At 37.1% G+C, this 12,384-nt stretch overlaps 1 protein-coding gene across 1 annotated transcript in view; it reads left to right on the forward strand.

The window, feature by feature from the left end:
- The window catches only part of SLC2A13 (solute carrier family 2 (facilitated glucose transporter), member 13), a gene marked incomplete at its 5' end in the record, with an annotated part of 532,905 nt that overhangs the window by 94,431 nt on the left and 426,090 nt on the right, over window positions 1–12,384 (forward strand). Inside the window, one exon of the mRNA XM_010841619.1 lies at window positions 973–1,132. Coding sequence (XP_010839921.1) covers window positions 973–1,132 — 160 coding nt within the window. The remainder of the gene's footprint in view (window positions 1–972; window positions 1,133–12,384) is intronic.

A 12,384-nucleotide genomic window follows, 5' to 3' on the forward strand; every position in this document is an offset into this window, starting at 1 on the left:
CAGAATGTGGTAAACAGCAGCTTTTCAGCCCTGGTACAGCAAGCATGTGCGTGTGTGCTTGGTCACTTAGTCGTGTCCAGCTCTTTACCACTCCATGGACTGTAGCCCGATAGTCTTCTTTGTCCCCAAAAAGCAGAGCAACAGGCTTCTTAGTGCTGCTACTTTCAATTGCAGCAGGCTAGTTTTTGGCATTACAAAGATCAATTCATTAAAAACAATTCTACATGGATCTATTATGCAACCCATTGATATTATGGTGTCATCTGGTTATTGATTTATATTGTCTACAGTATAAAGAGATTAAATTATGTTAGATAATCCTGCTTAATTGTTTTCACTATGCTTTTGGTGAGTATTGATTAGATGTTAGATTTTGGTTAAATAACCAGGCATATATGGAAATTGGAAGTGCACCTGGGAAGCAAACTAGATATGGCCAGCAGGGCCATGTTTTTTAAAAACTAAAGTTCTATGGCATACAACTTTAAACCAATCCCAAATTATTTCTTAAAATAAAATCTTGGGGATAATTTTTTATTCTCGCCATTGCCTGATTACATTTCCATATGGACTAACAATATTTCAATGATTATATTGTACCTAGAGAGCATTTTCCTATTTTTAGTCTTCATAAAGTTTTAAAGGATACTTAAACATGCTTTCTAAAGTTATCTGAGATCTCTAGGATTACTTTCATTTGTGGACTTTCAAGTGATAATATGAAAATGATTTTTATAGATTGGTATTTAACATGTCTTTACTTATATTCAGTAGTTACTAGTTATAAACAAAATCTTTAAATATGTGGTAAACCTTTGTTTAAAATAGAAAACTAAGCCCCCATACATGTGTGTGTGTGTATGTCTTAGTCTATCTTAACATCTACGACAGCAGAAATCTTGAATGATGTCTGATGTTTACTTTTCATTCTTGAATGATGTCTGATGTTTACTTTTCATTCTTTCTTTACAGGCATTGCTTCTATGACGGTGCCAGTGTACATTGCTGAGGTCTCACCCCCCAATTTAAGAGGTCGATTAGTCACCATTAATACCCTTTTCATCACAGGAGGGCAGTTCTTTGCAAGTGTTGTTGATGGAGCCTTCAGTTATCTTCAGAAAGATGGATGGAGGTCTGTAATCGTTCTTACATTTAATTTTCAAATAAATTATGACTTTAGGGGATAGAAGAAAAATTGAGAAATGATGGAAAAGAAAAAATATAACTAGGTATTTTGAATCATTACAGCTAATTCGTACATGATGATATTCAGCAAAATTAAGTGGACCAGAAGCTGATATTTATTTTAATAATAGACAAGGAACCTATCATTAAGAATTGATATTTACAGGATTTTTTAGCATTTAGGTGACATTTCTCACACTGTGTATGGTATTTTGCAATATTTGTTTAAAATGAATGTAACAATAAATATGCATGGAGTTTTTGAATTTTATCAGTGATTGACAAGCTATTTATGAACTGCAGATATAACTAATGTCCTTTTTGGATTTAGTAAGCTACATTCTGATCTGAAAGAGAATTCAGTCTTTTTTTGTAAAACAAACAATCTCATGTTAAAACTTAAGATATTATGGGCTTGAGATTTTGATGTACTTCATGGTATTCAAAAAAACAGATTCATGTAACTCTTCCAGGGGTTTAATTTTTAATAAAATTTCCCTATACTCTGTATAGGTGCTGGAGATAGAATATTCCACAAAACAGAATCTGGTACATATTTTCATCATGCTTAAAGTATTGAAATTAATTCTTAACAGCTGAAGAAAAAGAGTTTACTGCTATGTGGATATAGGGAATTAAACTTACGTATATAAGTGGCACAATAAATTGGAGTCGTTAAAGACTTAGACTGATAAAGTTTTATTAAAAGTTATGTGAAGAAACTCACAGAAGTCAGTAAGGGCCTATGCTTGTCAGAAACAATTAAAGAGAGGACACATTTCTTTAAAGCATTAACTCTGTCTGCCAATGCTGAGAAACCACTTTCTACCTCTGAAGGAATGAATCTCTGACAAAGTGAAAGATTACTGAAAATTGAAGAAGCAAGAAATTCCTCTTTCTTTTCTTCCCTGTAGAAGAACAGAAAGAGGGAGATGATAAGTTGTTACCAGCATCAGTTCAATTCATTTCAGTTGCTCAGTCATGTCCAGCTCTTTGCGACCCCATGAACTACAGCACTCCAGGCTTCCCTGTCCTTCACCAATTCCCGGAGCTTGCTCAAACTTATGTCCATAGAATTGGTGATGCCATCCAATCATCTCATACTCTGTCATCCCCTTCTCCTCCTGCCTTCAATCTTTCCCAGTATCTGGGTCTTTTCTAATCAATTGACTTTTGCATCAGGTGGCCAAAGTATTGGAGCTTCAGCTTCAGCATTAGTCCTTCCGGTGAATATTCAGGACTGATTTCCTTTCGGATTGACTGGTTTGGTTTCCTTGCAGTCCAAGGGACTCTCAAGAATCTTCTCCAGCACCACAGTCTGAAAGCATCAGTTCTTCAGCACTCAGCCTTCTTTATGGTCCAACTAGCACATCCATGTAGGACTACTGGAAAAACCATAGCTATGACTACCTGGACTTTTCTTGGTAAAGTGATTTATCTGCTTTTTAATACCTGTCTAGGTTTGTCATAACTTGCCTTCCAAGGAGCAAGTGACTTAATTTCTAGCTTGCAGTCAATGTCCTCTGTGGTTTTGGAGCCCAAGAAAAGAAAATCTGCCACTGCTTACACTTTTTTCTCTTTCTGTTTGTCACGAAGTGATGGTACTGGATGCCATGATGTGAAATTTTTTTAATGTTGATTTCAAGCCAGCATTTTCACTCTCCTTTTTCACCTTCATCAAGAGGCTCTTGAGTTCCTCTTCACTTTCTCCTATTAGAGTGGTATCATCTATATACCTGAGGCTGTTGATATTTCTCCCAGCAATCTTGATTCTAGCTCATATTTCATCCAGCCAAATCCAGTGAAATCCAGTGCATTGCACATGATGCGCTCTGCATAAAACTTAAATAAGCAGGGTGACTATACAGCCTTGTCATACTCCTTTTCCAATTTCAGACCAGTCTCTTGTTCCATGTCTGGTTCTGTTACTTCTTGATCTTCATCCAGGTTTCTCGGGAGACAGGTCAGGTGGTCTGGTACTTCTGTCTCTTTAAGAATTTTCCAGTTTGTTGTGATGCATACAGTGAAAGGTTTTAGTTTACTCAATGAAGCAGAAGTAGATGTTTTTCTGGAACTCCCTTGCATTCTCCATCATCCAACTAATGTTGCCAATTTCATGTCTGGTTCCTCTGCTTCTTTGAAACCCAGCTTGTACATCTGGAAGTTCTCCTGTCACATACTGTTGAAGTCTAACTTAAAGGATTTTGAGCATAACCTTGCTAGCATGTGAAATGAGCACAGTTTTTCAGTAGTTTGAACATTCTTTGGCATTGCCCTTCTTTGGGATTGGAATGAAAATTGACCTTTTTCAGTCCTGTGGCCATTGCTGAGTTTTCCCAAATTTGTTGGCCTGTTGAGTGCAGCCCTTTAAGAGCATCATCTTTTAGGATTTGAAATAGCTCAACTGAAATTCTATCACCTCCATTAGCTTTGTTTTTAATAATGCTTCCTAAGACCTGTTGAATTTATACTCCAAGATGTCTGACTCTAGATGAGTGACCACACCATTGTGGTTATCCAGCTCATTAAGACCTTTTTTTGTATAGTTCTTCTGTGAATTCTTGCTTCCTCTTCTTAATCTCTTCTGCTTCTGTTAGGTCGTTACCATTTCTGTCCTTTTTCATGCCCATCCTGCATGAAACGTTTCCTTGATAGCTTCAGTTTTCTTGAAAAAATCTCTAGTCTTACCAATTTTTTTGTTTTCCTGTTTTTGTTTTTGCATTGTTCAATTAAAAAGGCCTTCTTATGTCTCTTTGCTATTCTCTAGACCTCTAGCTTCAGTTGGGTGTATCTTTCCTTTCTCCCTTGCCTTTTGCTTATATTCTTTCTTCAACTTATATGTATAACCTCCTTAGACATCCTCTTTGCCTTCTTGCATTTCTTTGTCTTTATTTGGGATGGTTCTGTTCACTGCCTCCTTGTGCAGTGTTTTGAACCTCTGCTTCTAGTTCTGCAAAATTTATCTCACAGATCTAATCCCTTGAATCTATTTGTCACCTCTACTGTATAATCATAAGAAATTTGATTTAGGTCATGCCTGAATGGCCTAGTGGTTTTCCCTACTTTCTTTAACTTGAGCCTGAATTTTGCAGTAAGGAGCTGATGATTTGAAGCACAGTCAGCTCCAGGTCTTGTTTTTGCAGATTGCATAGAGCTTTTCCATCTTGGGCTTGCAAAGAACATAATCAATCTGATTTTGGTATTGACCATCCAAAATCAAAGTCCACGTGTAGAGTCCCATTTGGTGTTGACTCTACACATGGACATACATGGTGATGTCCATGTATAGAGTCATCTCTTGGTTTGTTGAAAAAGACTGTTTATTGTGACCAACGTATTCTCTTGACAAAGCTCGCTTGCCCTTTTCACTGCTTCATTTTGTAGTCCATGGCAAAAATTGCGTGTTATTTTGGGTATCTCTTGACTTCATACTTTTGCATTCCAATCCCCTGTGATGGAAAGGACATCTTTTTCTTAGTTCTAGAAGGTGTTTTAGGTCATCATACAACTTGTCAGCTTCAGCTTCATCAGCATCAGTGCTTGGGGTATAGACTTGAATTACTGTAATGTTGCATGGTTTGCCTTGGAAATGACCCTTAATTATTCTGTCGTTTTCGAGATTGCAGTCTTTTAATGGCCAAGAGGCTTGTGTAACTCAGTAAAATTGTGATCCATGCCATGCATGGCCACCTAAGACAGATGGATCATAGGGAAGAGTTCTGACAAAACATGGTCCGCTGAAGAAGGAAATGGCAACTGATTTCAGTGTTTTTGCCTGAAGAACTCCATCGACAGTATGAAAAGCCAAAAAGATAAGATACTAGAAGATGAGCCCTCCAGGTTGGAAGGTGTCCAATGTGTAATTGGAGAAGGATCATTATTAATAGTAACAGCTCCATAAAAAATGAAGTGTTTGGGCCAACATGGAAACGATGCTCAGCTGTGGATGTTTCTGGTGGTGAAGGTAAAGTCTGATGCTGTAAAGAACAATATTCCATAGGAACCTGGAATGTTAAGTCTGTGGATCAAGGTAAATTGAACGTGTCAAGCAGGAGATGGTAGAAGTGGATACCAACATCTTATGAGTCAGTGAACTAAAATGGATGGGAATGAGCAAGTTTAATTCAGATGACCATTATATCTACTACTGTAGGCAGGTATCCCTTAGAAGAAATGGAGTAGCCCTCATAGTCAACAAAAGTGTCTGAAGTGCTGTACTTGGGTGTGGTCTTGAAAATGACAGAATGATCTCGGTTTGTTTCCAAGCAAACCATTCAACATGGTTATTAGATGTCATAAATTAAAGCCTGTTCTTTTCACTTGATATCTACCCACCTTTTCCCTCATTCAGCTTCTGAGAGTTTATTAGCTAAAATGTGATTACTGATCATTGTTACGATAACAATAGCATTAAGATATACAGAAGTTGAGACTGACTGAGAAGCTTCTCAGATGTTTTTGTTGAAAAGCTAAATCACCTTATTTTGCCTGATGGGTCGGTGCTTCTATTCTCTTATTGTTTAGATGTAAATTGTTTTCTGCTGAACTGCTGGAAGATGAACTTGTCTAGAATTGCCAGCAGAAGATTGACCAGTAGAAGACTGATATTTTTCTAGCCGGTAGAATATTCGGCAGTAGAAGACTGATATTTTTCTAACACTTTAGTGTTATCATACATTCTATACTGGGAAGAATATCATTGGGTCCCATGAGGAAAGGGGAAATAGGTTTTTGAAAGTATCAATCAAGATTCAGTCTTTTAAAATAGATTTATTGAAATATAATTGATAAACCATTCACTTCACCTGGAAAATCCCATGGACAGAGGAGTCTGGCGGGCTGCAGTCCATGGGTCTGAAAAGGTTGGACAGGACTTTGTGACTAAACAACAATAACAATGGGATAGATCACATATTAGGTAGCCATTCCTTTGTTGATGGATATTTGAGTGATTGCTACTTTTTGGCTATTAAAAATAATGCTGCTATGAATATCTGTGTACAGGTTTCATGATGGAGATATATTTTCAATTCTCTCAAGTGTATACCTAGGAGTAGACTTGCTAGGTCATATGGTAACTATGTTTACCTTTGGAGGAACTGTAAGACTATCCTCCACAGTGTCTACTCCATTTCACATTCCCATTTAGCAGCGTGTGAGAGTTCCAGTTTTTCCATATCCTAATAAATGTTTATTATCTCTCTCTTCCCATGGTACTCGTCTCAGTGTGTATGAGTGGCATCTTGTGATTTTGATTTGCATTTCCCTGAAGACTAGTAATTTTGTGAAAGATTTTATTTTTATCTGATATAGTACTTATAAAGATGACAGAGTTATTTTGGTAGTTAACGCCCATGATAGGAAGTTTTATCACTGTTTGCCCTTTCTGTGCTAATACTTTTAAATTGTGCTTATTGAGTATGGTGAGATTTAGTCACTACCCTCAGACAAAGAAAGGTTTTCTATTTTAATTGTTGAGTTAAAGTTTGGCACTCTATAAACATATAGTAAAGTGAACTTTGCCACCACCAAAATTGGTCTAAAATACTTATCTAGATGTGCCACTGCTTCAAAGATTCCCCATTTCCTACAGAAAGAAATCAGTCTGTTCATCACAGCTTGCAGTGTTTTTTGTTATCCAATCAATATCTGTTTTCCTAGATTTTTTAGGTGATTGTTATCTCCTTCCCTCCTTCTTTATACAATGTAGGTTTATGCCTATAAACTCTATACACCAGTCACATCTTGTTTTTCATGTTTGTTTTTTCCTTCTGCTTACTTTGCCTTGATTAGTCTTTCTACCCTGTCCTGCTTTACTGGTTCAATTCTTATTCCTCCTTTAAATCTTTGTTCGTATATCATGTGAATCTATTTTTGTCCCTTTGTCCTTTCATAATGCTTTGTATGTGGCTTTACTTTTATACCGATTGTACTATTTTGAACCATTTGCTTATTCTGTTTATTTCACTTTGAAGCTTTTTAATATCATTGACCTTGTACTCATTTTTAGGTCTAGAAAAGGGCCTGGAACATAGTAATTGCTCAGTAAGTGTTTATTGAACTAAGTTAAAATTGACTGGGCTCCAGGGAAGAGACTCTTAACCAAACTAAAGAGATATTGATTATAAAGCCAGTGCCAATTCATTAATTTCTGCTGGGGAATAGATACCCTTTGCAGATAGCTGGAAAGCAAGATTATTAATCATAAGCATTTCTTATTGAGCATAAAAATAAGAGAAAGAAAAGTGGTTTCTGAGCCTCTGAGACTTTTCCTCCCTCAAAATAATATACCTATCTGCATTCCAGAACATTGTTTGTTCTTCTCTCTTGGACAGAGCTGATTTTCAAATTAGTGTTCCTCTATTTACAAATACATAAATCATCATGTGATTTATATTAAAAATAATGGTATATCTAAAGAAGGGCTATATTCTTCTCCTTTATATTGGCTTTTACTAATTCTCCAATTTATTTATTTTTATATTACAGTTATCTTATTTCACCTCAGTAGACCATATACAACTGTTTGCAAAGTATCCAGGTGTGCTGGGTATTTTTGTATGTTTCATCGTTCATATGATGTTCTTTTATTTTCCTTTTCTTTTTTCAGCCGTAGAAGGAAAATTTGAGGTAATAAAGGTGATGAATGAAAGCACAAGGTATTAGTGCTGCTGCTGCTGCTAAGTTGTTTCAGTCATGTCCGACTTTGTGTAACCCCATAGACGGCAGCCCACCAAGCTCCCGTCCCTGGGATTCTCCAGGCAAGAACACTGGAGTGGGTTGCCATTTCCTTCTCCAGTGCATCAAAGTGAAAAGTGAAAGTGAAGTCGCTCAGTCGTATCTGACTCTTCGCGACCCCATGGACTGCAGCCTACCAGGCTCCTCTGTCCATGGGACTAGTTACATCTATATTAGATTTTTTCCTGGAGAATGACAAGGCTGATTCATGGACAATGTGAGACTTATGCTGAGCTTTGAAGAACTGGTAGGATTCATTGGGACTGAAGAAAAGGAAATGGAGAAGGAAATGGCAACCCACTTCAGTACTCTTGCCTGGAAAATCCTGTGGATGAAGGAGCCTGGTAGGCTACAGTCCATGGGGTCACAAAGAGTCGGACACGACTGAGTGACTTCACTTTATGGGGACTGAGGTGGAAATGGTGGCAGAATTTAGGATGGATGAAGGTAGGATCAGGAGGCTTTAAATTGAAGTGATAATGTACACAGTAGATCGGTGCCAGATTGTAGAGGTTTGTGAATTCTGGGCTGGAGGTTTTGTGTTTGTGTGTGTGCTGTCATGTCTGACTCTTTGTGACCCCATGGACTGCTGCCCACCAGCTCCTCTGTCCATGGAATTTTCCAAGCAAGAATCCTGGAGGAAGTTGCCTCCCCTTACAAGCAAAGGGAAGCTAATACTTTTTAAGCAAATCATGGCATAATGTGAGTCAATGACTAAGATAACAGTGATGTCCAGAATTTATGAAACTCTTGGCTCTTGGATGGGTTTAGGGAACCTGTTGAATACTGCCAGAATATTGATGTGAGGTATTGACATGATACTCTTGGAGACATTGGTTAGTATGGAAATCATTCAGTCTTTCAAAAAAATTTTGGTTTTTTATATACCTATTATATACTTCTATTGTACTTGGCACTAGAGATAGAAAGATCAATAAGAAATGTACCTGTCCTAGTTAGGGAGTTTGGGATGGTCATGAACACAATCCTATATTTAAAATGAACAACCAACAAGGACCTATTTTATGGCACATGGAATTCTGCTCAGTGTTATTTGGCAGCCTGGATGGGAGGGAGTTTTGGGAGAGAATGAATATGTGTGTATGTATTTCTGAGTCCATTTGCTATTCCCCTGAAACTATCACAACATTGTTACCCAATACAAAATAAAAAGTTAAAAAAAAAACCCAAAACAAAACAGAAATGTACTTGCTCTTATTCAATCAAGCACCTCACATGCTAGTGAAGGAGAGACTTTTCATTGACATGTTAAGTAAATCATAGTGTTATGGGAACTCTCAAGGGGAAAGAATAACTTACCTTAACAGTAGAATGATATGTGAACTGAGTCTTTTATGAATAGAAGAGTTCCAGACAGAATGAGGGAGAAGGAAACTCTGGGTAAAATCTAATTTCTAAAAGCCCTATAGTATACAAGAGCCAATCATGTTTGGGCATTTCAGAGTGGCTAGTGAGAGGGCCATGAGTATTATTTGGGTGTTTGAAAGTGAAGTGGGAAGGCTAGTTTTCCCACTTCTAAGTATGAATAGAACTTTGAATCCATTGTGTTCTCTTTAGCAGTAGCGTTGTTTGAGTTCACTTTGATTATTGACAGTCTTAGAAAATAATTTTTTAAAAACCAGCATTACTTTAGATGAAAAAAATTTATGAGGTTCTCTCCCTCATAATATTTTATAATTTAAAAACTATGTCCGTAAGATGATTTTAAGAATCATATTTAAAAGAGGATGATATTTTTAAGCACATATATTTGGAGAGAGAACCCTTATAATTTATGACATTGGCCATTTTAAGATAGATGAATTTGGTTAACAGCCTGTTTACAAGTGAATATCATAATATTAAAGATATTTGTAATTATATTATTGACAGAATTCAGACCAAAGATGTATGACTGTTTATCATAAAAGTAGCGTAGTATAGACTTGAGACTTACTTTAACAGTAAATGGATTGCTTTATCTAAGCATTAACATCCTCATTTAGTAAATGCTTCAGCAATTGTTCAGTGTTATGAGAATCAAATGAGTTAATAGCTAAGAACATACTAACTCTTAAATGTTCTTAAGTTTTGTTTCCTGTTGTCTCCCCCAAAAATCTTAGACTGAGTTTCTATCTTGCATAAAGCTAGCAGTAAAAATCACCTCACATTCAACTATCTGAAATTTCCAGGTAAAAAGTTAATATAGTTTGCTAATGAGACTAATTTGCATAACAAGGAAAGTTATGACCAACCTAGACAGCATATTAAAAAGCAGAGACATTACTTTGCCAATAAAGGTCCGTCTAGTCAAGGCTATGGTTTTTCCAGTGATCATGTATGGATGTGAGAGTTGGACTATAAAGAAAGGTGAGCACTGAAGAATTGATGCTTTTGAACTGTGGTGTTGGATAAGACTCTTGAAAGTCCCTTGGACTGCAAGCAGATCCAGCCAGTCCATCCTATGGGAGATCAGTCCTAGGTGTTCATTGGAAGGACTAATTTTGAAGCTGAAACTCCAATACTTTGGCCACCTCATGTGAAGAGCTGACTCATTTGAAAAGGCCCTGATGCCAGGAAAGATTGAGGGCAGGAGAAGGGGACGACAGAAGATGAGATGGTTGGATGACATCACTGACTCAATGGACATGGGTTTGGGTGGACCTCGGGAGTTGGTGATGGACAGGGAGGCCTGTGTGCTGTGGTTCATGGGGTCTTAAGGAGTTGGACACGGCTGAGTGACTGACTGAACTGAACTGAACTGAACTTCCACTGAAGATAACCATTATAAGTCAGAGACAGAATTTTAAAAAAAATAGAAAACTATTTAAAACACTGGAGAGCTCTGAAGGGACATTTGATCCTTGTAGGGAACAGTTCATGGTGAGGCATACACCTGTGACTTTTTCTCTGAGTGAAAATGTTAGTTGCTAAGTCCTGTCTGACTGTTTGCGAGGCCATGGACTGTAGCCTACCAGGCTTCTCTGTCCATGGGATTCTCCAGGTAAAAATACTGGAGTGGGCTGCCATTTCTTTCTCCATGGGAATCTTCCCAGCCCAGGGATGCAACCTGGGTCTTCCTCATTGCAGGTGGATTCTTTGCCGTTTGAGCTACCAACCCTCAATTCATGATACTGGGTAGTAAGAACTTAACTAGAAAGCAGCAGTTTTATTGTCCTGTCTTATCAGTGGCTAGAGTTGGGGGTGGCCAGAGCACGTGAAATTTGAGGGGAAAATCCAGGGGAAAAATGACCCATATAGGAGGAAGCCTCTATATATGAATATTAATTTGCTACAAATATTTTATAGAACCCTGAACTATGAATATTACAAGGGAGATTCCATGGAGCCTGCAGAAAACAATAGTTAAAAGATGGTGAAAGATGAGAGAGATCTTATTTCCTGCACATAGGAGGGAAGACATATTTGGAATTTGAAACCTACCAGGTTAGAGGGGCCAACGCCTCGAGTTTTCCATTGAAATCCTAGAAGAACCATACCTTAGGCGTAAAGCCTTGTTGTTTGCTTAAGGAATTCTCCTAAGAACAAGCCAAAACTAAAAGCAGATTTACACTAACTAAGTGTAAAACCAAGCTTCCACAGATACAAGGTGCCTGATAAAAAAAAAAGTCAGTATTCTTCAGAGAGAACAAGATCTAGAGTCTTCAGAGTTTATCCACAATTTTCAAAACACATTAAAAATTGTTAGGTGTGCAGATAAACAGAAAGTGTGACCCATAATTGAAAAAAAAATTGGTCAGGGTAGACAAACACCAAGATTATGCTTATAAAACATTTTCAGATAATCTAAAATTAGGAAGGTCTTTTCACACTAGACCTCCTGCATTGTAAGAAATGCTAAGGAAATTTTTCTGAGAAGGGAAATGACATTAGGTGAAACTCCCCTATAGGAGGGAGATAGAATAGTGGCTATCATAAGAGGCCAAAAACCTTGTTGTTTGCATCTCTCAAATTCTTTGAAAGATATGATTGTCTATATGTATTGTACAATTTGTAATGTATGTTAATTATAAAGTATATGATGACAATAGCAAAATAATTGGGCCCAGTGAACAGAATTATGCACATTTGTGAAGAGTTACAATATTATCTCCAGGTAGAATGATAAGATGCATGTTTCATCCTGAAAAGAACCACTGGAATAGATTACAAAAAGTTACAGCTAAGGAGTCATTCTAAGCATTAAAATAAAATTATTTAAAAATGTTTGTATAATCTGAACAAAGGCGAGAAAAGAATACATAGCTGATAGGACAAATAGAAAGCAGATAGCAAAATGGTGGACTTAAAATCCAGTTACAGCAACAGTTACATTAAGTGTAAAAAAATTATCATTTTGTATAAAAAGCATCACACAGGTTTATGTTGTCCAAAAGAGATACACTTTAAATAAAATGGCATAGAGAGGTTAAAAGTGAAAGGAGGACAAAAGACAGACTG

Source organism: Bison bison, unplaced genomic scaffold, assembly GCF_000754665.1.
Source record: "Bison bison bison isolate TAMUID 2011002044 unplaced genomic scaffold, Bison_UMD1.0 scf7180017864163, whole genome shotgun sequence".
In the NCBI taxonomy this organism is placed as follows: domain Eukaryota; kingdom Metazoa; phylum Chordata; class Mammalia; order Artiodactyla; family Bovidae; genus Bison; species Bison bison.